This window comes from Pelecanus crispus, chromosome 1 (genome assembly GCF_030463565.1).
Source record: "Pelecanus crispus isolate bPelCri1 chromosome 1, bPelCri1.pri, whole genome shotgun sequence".
NCBI lineage: Eukaryota > Metazoa > Chordata > Aves > Pelecaniformes > Pelecanidae > Pelecanus > Pelecanus crispus.
Window position 1 is genome coordinate 640,019 of NC_134643.1, and position 15,057 is coordinate 655,075.

At 68.9% G+C, this 15,057-nt stretch overlaps 1 protein-coding gene across 1 annotated transcript; it reads left to right on the forward strand.

Annotated features, from left to right (window-relative positions):
• Positions 1-6,317, forward strand: CHKB (choline kinase beta). The gene is made up of 11 exons (XM_075716811.1): positions 1-131; positions 843-951; positions 2,159-2,272; positions 2,463-2,596; positions 3,497-3,601; positions 4,495-4,553; positions 5,395-5,482; positions 5,565-5,673; positions 5,816-5,922; positions 6,060-6,141; positions 6,254-6,317. The coding sequence occupies exons 1-11, from the start codon at positions 1-3 to the stop codon at positions 6,308-6,310; spliced, it is 1,095 nt and encodes a 364-aa protein (XP_075572926.1). The 3' UTR covers positions 6,311-6,317.
• Positions 6,318-15,057: the final 8,740 nt, after the last annotated feature.

Below are 15,057 nucleotides of genomic sequence, written 5' to 3' on the forward strand. Positions count from 1 at the left end.
ATGGCGGCGGGACGGGGGAGCGGGGCCGTGCCCGCCGCCACCCGCCAGCGGGCCTACGCCTGGTGCCGGGAGTTCCTCGCCGGTTCCTGGAAGCTCATCGGGCCCGAGGACTTCGGTATCGGGCCCGTCAGGTACGAGCCGGCGCCGCAGGCCTGCCCGGGGAGGGGGGGGGGGGCGGTGACCCGGACCCGCTTCCCCCGCCCCGCGTTCCCCTGCGCCACGTCGGTGTCCCTGAGCGACCGACACGGGTGCCCCAGTTGCCCCCCAAACCGGTGGCCCGGCCCCAGTTGTCCCCCCCTCCCCAGTTGCCCCCCCCAAACCGGTGGCCCGGTCCCCCCAGTTGCCCCCCCCAAACTGGTGGCCAGGTCCCCCCTGCCCCACAGTTGCCCCCCTAAATCGGTGGCCCGACCCCCCCGTGCCCCCAGTTGCCCCCCCCAAACGGGTGGCCCAGCCCCCCAGTTGACCCCCCCAAACAGGTGGCCCGGTCCCCCCCTGCCCCCAGTTGCCCCCCCCAACCGGTGGCCTGGTCCCGTCCCGCCCCAGTTGCCCCCCAAACCAGTGGCCCGGCCTCCCTGGTTGCCTCCCAACTGGTGGCCTGGTCCCCCCACCCTCTAGTTGACCCCCGAACTAGTAGCCCAGTTCCCCCCCTCAGTTGCCCCCCCAGTCGGTGACGTGGTTCCTCCCTTAGTTGCCCCCACAACGGTGGCCCCGTGTCCCCCCTAGTTGCCCCCCAACCGGTTTCCTGTCCCCTTCCAAGCCCCCCCCGGTGCCCCTGGCCCTTCCGCAGCCCCCCCGGGTGCCCCAGCTGTGCCCCCCCAGTGACGCCCCCCCCGTGCCCGCAGCGGGGGGCTCAGCAACCTCCTGTTCAAGTGCGCGCTGCCGGAGCACATCCTGAGCGTGGGGGATGAGCCCCGGCAGGTGCTGCTGCGCGTCTACGGGGCCATCCTGCAGGTGAGCGCGGACCCCCCCTGACCCGCAGGACCCCTCCGACCCACAGCCCCCTGACCCACGGGACCCCCCTGACCCACAGCCCCCCAACCCGCGGGACCCCCCCGGCCCGCGGGACCCCCTCGACCCACAGCCCCCTGACCCGTGGGACCCCCCTGACCTGCACCCCCCCAACCAGCAGCACCCCTTGACCCACAGCACCCCTCAACTTGGCAGCCCCCCCCCCCCCCCCGCCCCGCAGCCCCCCTCCACCCTTAGCCCCCCCCAGTCTGGTAGCCTTCCTTGACCCACAGGACCCCCAACCCGGCAGCCCACCCCGGCCCGGCCCGGCCCCCCTTGACCCATAGTCCTGTCCCCCCCACCCCCAACCTGGCAGCCCCCCTCAACCTGGCTGCACCCCTTGACCCAGCAACCCCCCCCTCCACCCTTGGCACCCCCGCAACCCAGCAGCCCCCCTCGACCCACAGGATCCCCAGCCCAGCAGCCTCCCCTGACCTGGCTGCACCCCTTGATCCCACAGCCCCCCCCCCTTGACCCAACAGCCCCCCTTGGCCCACAGCACCTCTCAAACCTGGCAGCCCCCCTTGACCCAGCAGCCCCCCTGACCAGCAGCCCCCCTTCACCCGCAGGCCCCCTGGCCCAGAGCTGCCCCCCCCGCAACCTGGCAGCCCCTCCATCAACCCAGCAGCCCCCCCAATCCGCAGGGCCCCCCTCAACCCAGCACCCCTCCCCCTGACTGGCAGCCCCCCTTCACCCGCAGGACCCCCGGCCCAGAGCCCCCCCCCCAACCCAGCAGCCCCACCCATCTGCAGGACCCCCTGACCCATCACCCCCCTCACCCTAACAGCCCCCCCCCGACTGGCAGTGCCCCCCCAACCCACCGCACCCCTGCCCCAGCAGCCCCCCTCACCCCAACAGCCCCCCCCGACTGGCAGTGCCCCCCCAACCCACCGCACCCCTGCACTGGCACCCCCCCCTCACCCTGACAGCCCCCCCTGACTGGCAGTGCCCCCCCAACCCACCGCACCCCTGCCCTGGCACCCCCCCTCACCCTGACAGCCCCCCCTGACTGGCAGTGCCCCCCCAACCCACCGCACCCCCCGCCCCGGCAGCCCCCCCGCAGCCACGGGGCTGGCGGCTCTGCCGGCACCTTCCCCCAGCGGGGCTGCGGGGCCGGGGGCCGCGGGGGGCTCACTGCCCACGCCCGCAGGGCGTGGACTCGCTGGTGCTGGAGAGCGTCATGTTCGCCATCCTGGCCGAGCGGGCGCTGGGGCCGCGGCTCTACGGGGTCTTCCCCCAGGGACGGCTGGAGCAGTACATTCCGGTACGCGGGGGGCTTCCGCCACCCATCCTGCGGGAGCCCGCGGCGGGGGGCTGCTGGCCCCCGATTCCGGCCGCCCGCCACGGCAAGAGACGCCCCGCGGAGCTTCTCGTGCCGCCGAGGGCGGAGCTGGCTTCCCAGGGGGGCTGCTCACGGGGCTGCCATGCGTCCGTCTGTCCGTCCGTCCCCCCAGAGCCGGCGCCTGCAGACCGAGGACCTGCGGGACCCCGACATCTCCCGGGAGATCGCAGTGAAGATGTCCCGGTTCCATGGCATGGTGATGCCCTTCAACAAGGAGCCCAAGTGGCTGTTTGGGACCATGGAGCGGTGAGGGGCGCGGGCTCCCGCCTTGCCCCGGCCCCCAAAATCCCCTGGGGTCCGGAGCGGGGGGGGGTTTCCTGGCGCCTGCTGATGGGAACAGGTCCCGTCTCCCCCCAGTTGCGCCCCAAACTGGTGGCTTGGTCCCCCCGCCCTCCAGTTGCCCCTCGCCAACTGGTAGCCCTGTCCCCCCCCCAGTTGCCTCCCCAACCCGATGTCCCCGCCCCCCCCAGTTGCCCTCCCAACCTGGTGTGTCCGTACCCCCCCCAGTTCCCCCCAAATCAGTGTCGTCGTCCCCCAGTTGCTCCCCCAGTCAGTGGCCTGGTCCCCCCCCACAGTTGCCCCCCCAGTCTGTGGCCTGTTCCCCCCCAGTTGCCCCCCAAACCGATGTCCTCCCCTCCCCAGTTACCCCCCCCCCAGTTGCCCCCCAATTGTTGGCCTGGTCCCCCCAGCCCCCCTGTTGCCCCCCCAATGGGTAGCCCTGGTCCCCCCCCAGTTGCCCCCAAACCGGTGTCCCCCCCCAGTTGCCCCCCCAGTCGGTGGCCTGGTCCCCCCCCCTCAGTTGCCCTGCAAACCGCTGTCCCCCCTTCCCCAGTTACCCCGCCCAACTGGTGTCCCCCCCAGTTGCCCCCCAATTGGTGGCCCGGTCCCCCCAACCCCCTATTGCCCCCAAACCGGTGTCCCCCCCCAGTTGCCCCCCCCAGTCGGTGGCCTGTTCCCCCCCAGTTGCCCCCCAAACCACTGTGTCCCCCCCCAGTTGCCCCCCAAACTGCTCTCCCCCTCCCCCAGTTGCCCCGGCAGCCCCTGGGCGGCCCCGGCTCGGTGCAGGGCTGGGGGGAGTGGTGATGTCTTGGGGCGGCAGCGCCCGGGGCCGTCTGTCCCACCGCAGCACCGTCTCCTGCGCTCCAGGTACCTGAAGCAGATTTCGGAGCTCACCTTCCCTGAGGAGGCGCAGCTGAAGCAGCTCGGCCGCCTCAAGGCGTACAACCTGCAGGAGGAGATGCGGAGCCTCAGGTGAGCCCTGCCTGCTCGGCGCGGGGCCCGGGCCCACCCCGCTTCCCTGCCAGCCCGCTCACGGGGCGCACGGCACGACTGGGCTGCTCCGGGAACGGCTTCTGTCCCATGGCAACGGGGCTGGGGAGGGGGCTGGAGCACAGGGCTGGTGGGGAGCGGCTGAGGGAGCTGGGGGTGTTCAGCCTGGAGAAGAGGAGGCTGAGGGGAGACCTGATCGCTCTGCAGCTCCTGGCAGGAGGGGGCAGGGAGGGGGGTCGGGCTCTGCTCCCAAGGAACAGCGATGGGACGAGAGGAATTGGGCTCAAGCTGCGCCAGGGGAGGTTTAGGTTGGATATTGGGAGAAATTTCTTCATGGCAAGAGTGGCCAAGCACTGGACCAGGCTGCCCAGAGAGGTGGGGGAGTCCCCAGCCCTGGAGGGGTTCAAAACACGGGCAGAGGTGGCACTGGGGGCCATGGTTTAGTGGGCATGGGGGTGTTGGGGTGACGGCTGGGCTGATGATCTTAGAGATCCTTCCCAACCTCAGTGATTCCCAGTTTTACTGTCATTATAAATAATGCAGCCCCCAAGGCAGGCAAGATGAAATGATGACTCTGCCCTTGATGGGTTTGGTGGTGGCCTTGGCAGTGTTGGGTCAATGGTTGGGCTGGGGGATCTTGAAGGGCTTTGCCAACCTCAGCGATTCCACGATTCCACGATTCCATGTCCTCCACCCGTGGGCCCCACGCAGGCCCTGGGGGATGGCTCTTGGGGGTTCCTGCCGGCTTCCTCGCTCTCTGCATCCCAGCTGTGTCCGTAGCTCTGTCCGCCTGCGTGCCGTGGTGCTCCCTGCGGCTGGCGGGCGAGGCCCGGGCAGGTCCGGCCCCTGCTGAGGCGTCTCTCCCTGATCTGCAGGGAGCTGCTGGAGTCCACCCCCTCGCCCGTGGTCTTCTGCCACAACGACGTCCAGGAGGGTGAGTGCGGCGGGCGGGCGGCTGCTTCCCCTCGCAGAAGCCGGGAAGCTTCCACCGAGCCAGGAAAGATGAAATGATGACTCTGCCCTTGATTGGTTTAGTGTTCTTATCTCACCCCAGGAGTGTTTCTCACTCCTACTCCTCCCATTCTCCCCCATATTCTCTACCCATTTCCAGGAAAGATGAAATGATGACTCTGCCCTTGATGGGTTTGGTGGTGGCCTTGGCAGCGTTGGGTCAATGGTTGGACTGGGTGATTTTGAAGGGCTTTGCCAACCTCATGATTCCATGATTCTGTGATGATCTTAAAGATCTTTTCCAACCTTAATGATTCCCAGTTTTACTGTCATTAAAAAATAATGCAGCTTCCAAGCCAGGAAAGATGAAATGATGACTCTGCCCTTAATTGGTTTGGTGGGGCCTTGGTAGTGTTGGGTCAATGGTTGGGCTGGGGGATCTTGAAGGGCTTTGCCAACCTCAACGATTTGAGGATTCAATGATTCTATGATGATCTTAGAGATCCTTCCCAACCTCAGTGATTCCCAGTTTTACTGTCATTATAAATAATGCAGCCCCCAAGGCAGGCAAGATGAAATGATGACTCTGCCCTTGATGGGTTTGGTGGTGGCCTTGGCAGTGTTGGGTCAATGGTTGGGCTGGGGGATCTTGAAGGGCTTTGCCAACCTCAACGATTCCATGACTCTGCTCTATGATTCGAAGCCTGGGCCTGCTGCCAATCTCTCTCCCTGCCCGCCCCTGCCTGCGGCTGCCCCCCAGCTCCGGGAGAGCTGCTGGGTCCCCCCGATCCCCCCCCCAAAATCCCCCCTCCGTCTCTGCGCAGGGAACATCCTGCTGCTGGCGGGGCACGAGGCTTCCTCCTCCGACAAGCTCATGCTCATCGACTTCGAGTACAGCAGCTACAACTACCGGTGGGTCTGGGGGCCGCTGTCGCGCAGCGGGGGGTCCGTCCCCTGCTTGCAAGGGGCTCTGCTCACCCTCCCCTTTCCCCAGGGGCTTTGACATCGGCAACCACTTCTGCGAGTGGGTTTACAACTACACCCACGATTCCTGGCCTTTCTTCAAGGCTTCCCCGGAGAACTACCCCAGCCGGCAGCAGCAGGTAGAGCTGCCCCGTCCCCCCACAGTGGGCGAGGGGGGCTCCCAGCGAGGGTGGGTGGGTTTCGTGGGGGCTGGCGAGGTCGTGGCAGTGCCAGGGCGGTGTGGGCAGCCCAGCTCCCCGCCTGCTCTGTCCCCGCTTCCAGCTGCATTTCATTCGGCACTACCTCTCGGAGGACTCGGGGCGACGCGGGGACACCACGCACAAGGAGCAGGCCCGCATCGAGGAGGAGATGCTCACGGAGATTGACCGGTGAGGGGCACGCTGGGGCGCAGGGGGTCCCTGCCGTCGCGTGGAGGGGGCAGCATCCCCAAAACCCCCCTCGGCCCGCTCCCTCCCGTGGGGCGGGGCGGGGAGTCCCGGCGGGGCTGACGGCCGCTCTCCCTCAGGTTCGCTTTGGCCTCTCACTTCTTCTGGGGGCTGTGGTCCATTCTGCAGGCGAAGATCTCCACCATCGAGTTCGGGTACCTGGTGAGCACTGCCCGGGGGTCCCTTGCACGTTGTCGCCCCTCCTCTTGACGCAGGGTGCCGGGGGGGGTCCCAGGGGGTACAGGCAGTCCCTGACTCTCTTTTCGCACCCCAGGACTATGCACAGAGCCGCTTCGAGGCCTACTTCCAGCACAAGGCGCGGTGCTCCTGAGAGCGGCCCCCCCCCGGCCCTGCCTGCTCCCACCTCCGCTCCCCAACCTCCCCGCTGCCCGCCCTGGCAGCGCCCGTGCCATGGGGCAGACCAGGGACGCGGCGTCCCCTCCCGGGTGGGCTGCCCCCCAGCCTGGGCTGCCCGGACGGGGGCCGTAGCGGTTTTGGGGGGCCGTAACGGTTTTGGGGGGCTGTAGCAGTTTTGGGGGGCCGTAACGGTTTTGGGGGCCATAACAGTTTGGGGGCCAGCGTCTGTCTCCACTCCCCAGGGCTGTGCAGCGATGCAGGGAGGGAGGTGGGTCTGCCCGGGCACGTGTCCCCTGGAAAAGGGGGGGATGTCGGCCGCGGGGCCGTGTCTTTGCCACCGCTCCTGCAGCCGTGGCCCCTGGCAGAGCCCCCGCTCTGAGCTCCCTGCCTGCCCCGAGCTCCCTGCCTGCCCCTCCGGTGCTGCCTGCGGCTGCCCCCACCGCCTCTGGCACGCGTCCCTTGCCACGACACGTCCCTTGCCACGGCGCTGCCGGCACTGAGCTGCGGGTCCCCACGCCGCGACAGCGTGGCTCGCCTGTCCTGGCTGCCCCTTGCGCCATCCTGCCCACAGCCGCGGTGCTGCCTGCCGGGAGGGGTGCAGGCAGGGATGCTGAGGGGTCCCAGGGTGCTGCTGGGGGTAGAGGGGTGGCGGGGGACCCACGCTCGCATCTCATTCCCCCCCCCAACACCCCTTCCCCAAATCTCTGGCTCTGGGGCAGGACTTGTGAGCTGCCACGCCGGCCCCTGCGCCCCGGCCTGGCTTCGCCGCTGCGGCTCGTGGCTGCGCGGCGTCGCTGCTCGGCTGGGCTGGGGGCTGCTCTTCCCCTCCCCGACAGCAGAATGTAAAATGTCCTCAGACCAATAAACGCTGCGGTGGTGCACGGCGCTTGCTCGCTCTCCGTAGCCCCACGGCCACCACCCCTGCTCGCCTCGGGGGTCCCGGCCTCTCCCAGGCCTTCCCGCTTCCCCCGTGTGGGGGGCTGCCCCACGGCAGCGTGTGCCGCCCCCTCCCCAAACCCTCTCCCCCGGTGCCAGGGCTGGGGGGGTCGGCAGCTGCGGGACGGGCGGCGGGGGCTGCAGTGTGTGCCTGCCCGCATGGGGGATGGTGGGGTGCACGGGCTGCGATGGAGACGCAGGAGCCCGAGGCCATGCCCCCCGCCTTGCCCTGGGGGTGCATTCCCGGTGCCCACCCCCCACCCTGAAGCGGGTGCTGCCCCCCGCCCTGCCCCTGCCTACGGCCAGGAGGGGCTCACCGGTGAGACCCCCCCCCGCCGTGCACGTCCCTCCCTGGGGACCCCCAGCAGCTGCAGAGCGATCAGGTCTCCCCTCAGCCTCCTCTTCTCCAGGCTGAACACCCCCAGCTCCCTCAGCCGCTCCCCACCAGCCCCCTGCCCCAGCCCCTCCAGATGGCGAGGTTCACACCATTACTGCCTGGAAGTGCACGAAGGGAAACGAAGTGACACCGAGTTGGAATGATTCCGACAGAGATCGTGGGTGCAGGGGATAGGGGGGACCCTCCTGTTGAGTCGCGAGGTTCAGAACAGACCCCCCCGGCTTTCTGAATTCTTCAGGGAGGAGCCCGGCTGCAGCTGGGCCCAACCTTAGCCTCAGACTTGGTCAGCGGTTTATAGGAATAAGAATAAGGCAGCAGTGTAAGACTCACTTTGTAATTAAATTGTACATCTGCAGACTGCTTGAACTGATTCACGCATGCATACACACAGGCATGAATACATATTTATGTTTATCACTCTGCAGCTCCTGGCAGGAGGGGGCAGGGAGGGGGGTCGGGCTCTTCTCCCAAGGAACAGCGATGGGACGAGAGGGAATGGGCTCAAGCTGCGCCAGGGGAGGTTTAGGTTGGATATTGGGAGAAATTTCTTCATGGCAAGAGTGGCCAAGCACTGGACCAGGCTGCCCAGAGAGGTGGGGGAGTCCCCAGCCCTGGAGGGGTTCAAAACACGGGCAGAGGTGGCACTGGGGGCCATGGTTCAGTGGGCATGGGGGTGTTGGGGTGACGGCTGGGCTGATGATCTTAGAGATCCTTCCCAACCTCAGTGATTCCCAGTTTTACTGTCATTATAAATAATCCAGCCCCCAAGGCAGGCAAGATGAAATGATGACTCTGCCCTTGATGGGTTTGGTGGTGGCCTTGGCAGTGTTGGGTCAATGGTTGGGCTGGGGGATCTTGAAGGGCTTTGCCAACCTCAACGATTCCATGATTCTGTGATTGTATGATTCTATAAAAATGTTACAGCTGTGAAAAATTCCCCTCGAGTTCTGTGAAATGCTCACGTCGAATGCCTTGGCGTTTCTCAGCGGGCGAGGGCCGAGCCTCGAGGAGTGACAGGTTTCAGCCCAGGCTCCACCGTCGCTCTTTGGCAACGGGCGCCTCCGATTTTACCAAACTTTGGGAGTTTGCTGGCTCTGAGACGAGCCCTGCTCAGAGGGAGATGCCGCTGCAGCCGCCGCAGCCCAGCGGAGCTCCCAGGGCCTCACTTGGGTCTGCTGTTACAGGATCGTGAGGTGATGGGCGTTAGTCACCAGTGAATTTCCATCCCAGCTGCGATCCGGGTGGGTAGTGGCTGGAATTCCAGTAACGACGCTGCCGCCCTGTTCCAAGGCTGTTGGGGGGGAGCTGGTTCTCGCTCCCCATCACACGGAGATGTTGATAGGGACGGGGCCGCTCCGCTCCGGCCGTGGAGGGGTTTCTGGTACAATTAAGGAGCGCTTAACTGACCGGCTCGCTGCACGAAGGCCGCGGTCTGGAATTGCCGAGGACGTAAAGCGGTTGCAGAAAGAGAAAGGGGGGGGACGCAACACCACGCCCGGCCCGCGGTGCATTCGGCAGAGCCCCGGGGCCTGGCCGCGTGTGCCCATCCCTGGCTCTTGGGTGCCCACGGCCGCCCGGCCCCGCGGGTGCTCATAGCTCTGCACCCCCCACATGGAGACCCTGGGCCCCCTGGCCCCGGTGCGGGGGCTCTGCCTGCTCCCAGCGGGGCCGGCAGCGGGGTCACGGCTCTGCCCGTCCGCGCCGATGAGCGGAGCTTTGGCACGGCACGGGTATTCAACTGCACCGGCGCCATCGCCGGCGCCCGGGAGCGGTGGGGGCTCGTGGCTTCGCCTTCCCGTTAGCCACTGTCGTGCTTTAACCGCAGCCAGGAGCTCAGCACCAGGCAGCAGCTCAGCACCACGCAGCCCTCGCCCCCTGCCCCGGTGGGATGGGGGGAGAATGGGAGGAGTGAGAGTGAGAAATGCTCCTGGGGTGAGATAAGAACAGTTTAATAATTGAAATAAAATAATAGTAGTAATAATAACAATATAATAATAATAGCAATAACAATATCCAAAGCAAGTGCTGCACACTGCAATTGCTCACCACCCGCCGACCGATGCCCAGCCCGTCCCCCAGCAGCGATCGCAGCCCCACGGCCACCCCCCCAGTTCCTATACTGCCCGTGGCGCCGGATGGGATGGGATGGCCCTTGGGGCAGTTTGGGATTCTGGCTGTGCCCCCTCCCAGCTCCTTGTGCCCCCCGCAGAGCAGGGGGAGCTGAAAAGCCCTTGCCTGGCATAAGCACTGCTCAGCAACAGCCGCACCATCAGGGCGTTATCAGCGTTATTCTAAATCCAAACCCAGCGCTGTGCCAGCTGCTAGGGAGAGAATTAACTCCAGCCCAGCCGAAACCAGCACAGCCGCCTTCCCCTGCGCCCCTCGGCCCGCACTGCGCTGCCTTCTGCCCGCCGGCACACGTGGAGCCGAGCGTGGAGCGTTGCGGGGGGCCGGGGCCTGGTGCTCCCCCTCAGCGCTCGACCAGCTCCTCTTTCACCCGCACACTGGCTATTTATAGCCCCGCGGCCTGTGGCCGCTCAGCAGGGCGCAGGCTGGGGGCCCCTTCCTCGCTGGCCCCGGGGCCAGGAGAGGGGCACAGGCCTGGGGGTCTTGTGCCGGGGCTGAGCCCTGGCTGTGGCGGGCGCCGGGCATGCACCCGAGCACACGGGGCGCGGACACGCGTGCCCCACACGCACGCACACCGGGATGGGGTCTGGGGGGTCATGGTGCCGCCGCTGCTGCTGCTGCTACTGCTGCTGCTGCTGCTGCATTGGAGCTTCCCCTCCAGACGCCCTTCCAGCTGCGGGCAGGCAGTGTGGGCAGCGCAGGCAGTGTGGGCAGTGCAGGCAGCGTGGGCAGCACAGGCAGTGTGGGCAGTGCAGGCAGCGCGGGCAATGCAGGCAGCGTGAGCAGTGTGGGCAGTGCAGGCAGCACAGGCAGCGTGAGCAGTGCAGGCAGTGCGGGCAGCGTGGGCAGTGCAGGCAGTGCGGGCAGCGCAGGCAGCGTGAGCAGTGCAGGCAGCGCGGGCAGCGTGGGCAGTGCAGGCAGTGCGGGCAGCGTGAGCAGTGCAGGCAGCGCGGGCAGCGTGGGCAGTGCGGGCAGCGCGGGCAGTGCGGGCAGCGTGGGCAGCGCAGGCAGCGCGGGCAGTGCGGGCAGCGTGGGCAGTGCGGGCAGCACGGGCAGTGCGGGCAGCGTGGGCAGCTGCCTCCGGTCTGCTCCAGAGCGAGCCGGGAGGGGAAGGCCAGGGCCTCCCGGGCACAGCAGGCCGCGGCCTCTCCGCTGCCTGCCCTCGCCTGGCGCAGGATGTGGCCCCGTAGGGCCCAGGGAGCGGGGCAGGCCCTGCCCCACACGTGGACCCCCGGGACAGCCCCACGGCCACGCTGCCCACGGCGGGGCCGGCCTGGGGAACCGGCTTGCGGTGGTGCGGGGGCCCTGCCTGCGCGGGCAGGGACCTGCCTGGGGGAGCCGGTCTCTCCTTGGGGCGCGGGGCCAGGGTGCGGGTCCCTGCCCTGGGTGCGGGTCCCTGCCCTGGGTCTGGGTCCCTGCCCGGGGTGTGGGTCCCTTTTTCTGGGGTGCGGGTCCTTGCCCAGGGGTGCGAGTCCCTTCCTGGGGTGCGGGTCCCTTCCTGGGGTCCTGGTCCCTTTCTTGGGGTGCCGGTCCCTTCCTGGGGTACCAGTCCTTCCCGGGGTGCGGGTCCCTTTCTCGGGTCCCTTTCCTGGGGTCCGGGCCCCTTCCCAGGGTCCCTGCCTGGGGTCCCAGTCCCTTTCCCGGGGTCCCAGCCCCTGCCCGGGGTCCCTTCCCGGGGTCCCAGTCCCTTCCCTGCCCGGGTTGCGGGTCCCTTCCCGGGGTCCCTTCCCGGGGTCCCTTCCCGGGGTGCGGATCCATTCCCGGGGTGCGGGTCCCTTCCCGGGGTCCCTTCCCGGGGTGCGGGTCCCTTCCCGGGGTGCAGGTCCCTTCCCAGGGTGGGGGTCCCTTCCCGGGGTGGGGGTCCCTTCCCGGGGTCCCTTCCCAGGGTCCGTTCCCGGGGTGCGGGTCCCTTCCCGGGGTGGGGGTCCCTTCCCGGGGTCCCTTCCCGGGGTCCGTTCCCGGGGTGCGGGTCCCTTCCTGGGGTGCAGGTCCCTTCCCGGGGTGGGGGTCCCTTCCCGGGGTCCCTTCCCGGGGTGCAGGTCCCTTCCCGGGGTCCGTTCCCGGGGTCCCTTCCCGGGGTCCCTTCCCGGGGTGGGGGTCCCTTCCCGGGGTGGGGGTCCCTTCCCGGGGTCCGTTCCCGGGGTGGGGGTCCCTTCCCGGGGTCCCTTCCCAGGGTCCGTTCCCGGGGTGCGGGTCCCTTCCCGGGGTGGGGGTCCCTTCCCGGGGTCCCTTCCCGGGGTCCCTTCCCGGGGTGTGGGTCCCTTCCCAGGGTGGGGGTCCCTTCCCGGGGTCCCTTCCCGGGGTGGGGGTCCCTTCCCGGGGTCCCTTCCCGGGGTCCGTTCCCGGGGTGGGGGTCCCTTCCCGGGGTCCCTTCCCGGGGTGCGGGTCCCTTCCCGGGGTCCCTTCCCGGGGTCCGTTCCCGGGGTGGGGGTCCGTTCCCGGGGTCCCTTCCCGGGGTGCGGGTCCCTTCCCGGGGTGGGGGTCCCTTCCCGGGGTCCCTTCCCGGGGTCCCTTCCCGGGGTGCGGGTCCCTTCCCGGGGTGGGGGTCCCTTCCCGGGGTCCCTTCCCGGGGTGCGGGTCCCTTCCCGGGGTCCCTTCCCGGGGTCCGTTCCCGGGGTGGGGGTCCGTTCCCGGGGTCCCTTCCCGGGGTGCGGGTCCCTTCCCGGGGTGGGGGTCCCTTCCCGGGGTCCCTTCCCGGGGTCCCTTCCCGGGGTGCGGGTCCCTTCCCGGGGTGGGGGTCCCTTCCCGGGGTCCCTTCCCGGGGTCCGTTCCCGGGGTGGGGGTCCCTTCCCGGGGTCCCTTCCCGGGGTCCGTTCCCGGGGTGCGGGTCCCGCCGGGCGGGGCGGGGCGGGGCGGGGCGGGGGCGGGGCGCGGCGGGCGCTGCCATTTCGGGCCGAGGAGCGGGGCCCGCCCGCCGCCGGTGTCCGGTTACCGGGGCCGGGGCCCAGGGAGCCGCTGTCCCCGGCGCTGCCGCCCGCGCCCCCCGCGCCCCCCGAGCAGGTACCGAGCCCGCGGGGGGGGGGGGGAGCCGCGGGGGGGGTGTGGGGGGACCCCCAAGCGCCGGGGGGGACCCCGCGGCCCCGCACCCCCCCGCGCCGGGTCCCACCCGCGTCCGTGGGGCAGCGTCCTCCAGCCCCCCCCGCCCCCCGCCCCACGGCTCCCCGCGATAAGGGGGGTCCCGGCCCCCCCCCCCCCCCCCCCCGCCGCGGCGCAGCCCGGGAGCGGGGCCCGGCCCACGGTGGGGGGGGGGGTGGTCCGTGGGCGGGGGGCGGCGGCTGCTGGCGGAGCCCCCCCTGCGAGGGGACACGCGGACACGGGGCCGGGGGGGCCTGGGGGGGGCTGGGGGGGCCTGTGGGGGCCTGGGGGCCTGCGGGGGCCTGGGGGGGCCTGCGGGGCCTGCGGGTCCTGGGGGTTTTGGGGGGCCTGGGGGGGGCTGGGGGGGCCTGTGGGGGCCTGTGTGCCTGCGGGGGCCTGGGGGGGTCTGGGGGTCCTGGGGGGGCCTGGGGGGGCCTGGGGGCCTGCGGGGCCTGGGGGTCTTGGGGGGCCTGGGGGGGGCTGGGGGCCCGCGGCGACGCTGCCGCGCAGTGCAGTGCAGTGCCAGGCCTACAGTGCCATGCTGTGCAGTGCTGTGCCATGCTAGGCCGTGCAGTGCTGTGCCAGGCCGTGCCAGGCCATGCAGTGCCCTGCAGTGCCATGCAGTGCTGTGCAGTGCTGTGCCAGGCCATGCAGTGCCATGCAGTGCAGTGCTGTGCCGTGCTAGGCCGTGCAGTGCTGTGCCAGGCCGTGCCAGGCCATGCAGTGCCCTGCAGTGCCATGCAGTGCTGTGCAGTGCTGTGCCAGGCCATGCAGTGCCATGCAGTGCAGTGCTGTGCCGTGCCATGCTAGGCCGTGCAGTGCTGTGCCAGGCCGTGCTAGGCCATGCAATGCCATGCAGTGCCGTGCAGTGCTGTGCCAGGCCATGCAGTGCAGTGCTGTGCCGTGCCGTGCCATGCTAGGCCGTGCAGTGCTGTGCCAGGCCGTGCTAGGCCATGCAGTGCTATGCAGTGCCGTGCAGTGCTGTGCCAGGCCATGCAGTGCCATACAGTGCCTCGCGTGATTCTGTGCAGCGCCGTGCAGTGCTGTGCCAGGCCATGCCAGGCCGTGCTGTGCCTTGCAGTGCCGTGCCAGGCCGTGCTGTGCCAGGCCATGCAGTGGTGTGCCCTGCAGCGCCGTGCAGTGCTGTGCCAGGCCATGCCAGGCCGTGCTGTGCCGTGCAGTGCCGTGCAGTGCCGTGCTAGGCCGTGCAGTGCCCTGCAGTGCCGTGCAGTGCTGTGCTGTGCCAGGCCATGCAGTACCCTGCAGTGCTGTGCAGTGCCGTGCTGTGCCATGCTAGGCCGTGGTGTGCCAGGCCATGCAGTGCCGTGCCATGCAGTGCCATGCAGTGCTGTGCTGTGCCATGCTAGGCCGTGCCGTGCCAGACCGTGCAGTGCTGTGCAGTGCAGGGCCAGGCTGTGCTAGGCCGTGCCGTGCCGTGTCCTGCAGTTTCATGCAGTGCGGTGCCATGCAGTGCCAGGCCGCGCCGTGCTGTGCCATGCTGGGCAGTGCCAGGCTGTGCATGATAATGTGCAGTGCCATGCTGTGCAGTGCCATGCCATGCATAGAATCATGGAGTCATGGAATCGTTGAGGTTGGCCAAGCCCTTCAAGATCCCCCAGCCCAACCACTGACCCAACACTGCCAAGGCCACCACCAAACCCATCAAGGGCAGAGTCATCATTTCATCTTGCCTGCCTTGGGGGCTGCATTATTTATAATGACAGTAAAACTGGGAATCACTGAGGTTGGGAAGGATCTCTAAGATCATCAGCCCAGCCGTCACCCCAACACCCCCATGCCCACTGAACCATGGCCCCCAGTGCCACCTCTGCCCGTTTGTTGAACGCTTCCATGGTTCTATGCAGTGCCATGCCCTGCAGTGCCATGCCGTGCAGTGATGCGCAGTGCCATGCGGTGCAGTGCCATGCCGTGCAGTGCCATGCCGTGCAGTGCCAGGCCGTGCAGTGCAAGGTGATTGCCTGCAGTGGGGTGCGGTGCCACGCAGCCGGCAGCTGGGCAGTGCCACGCATTGCGGTGCGCTTGAGCACAGGGTGATGCGGTGTAATGCAGTGCCATGCGGGGCAGTGCGCAGGGCAGTGCCCTGCAGCACCGTGCAGTGCCGTGCAGCGTCGTGCGGTGCAGTGTAATGCAGTGTGGTGCAGCAGTGCAGTTCAGCGCAGCGCGAT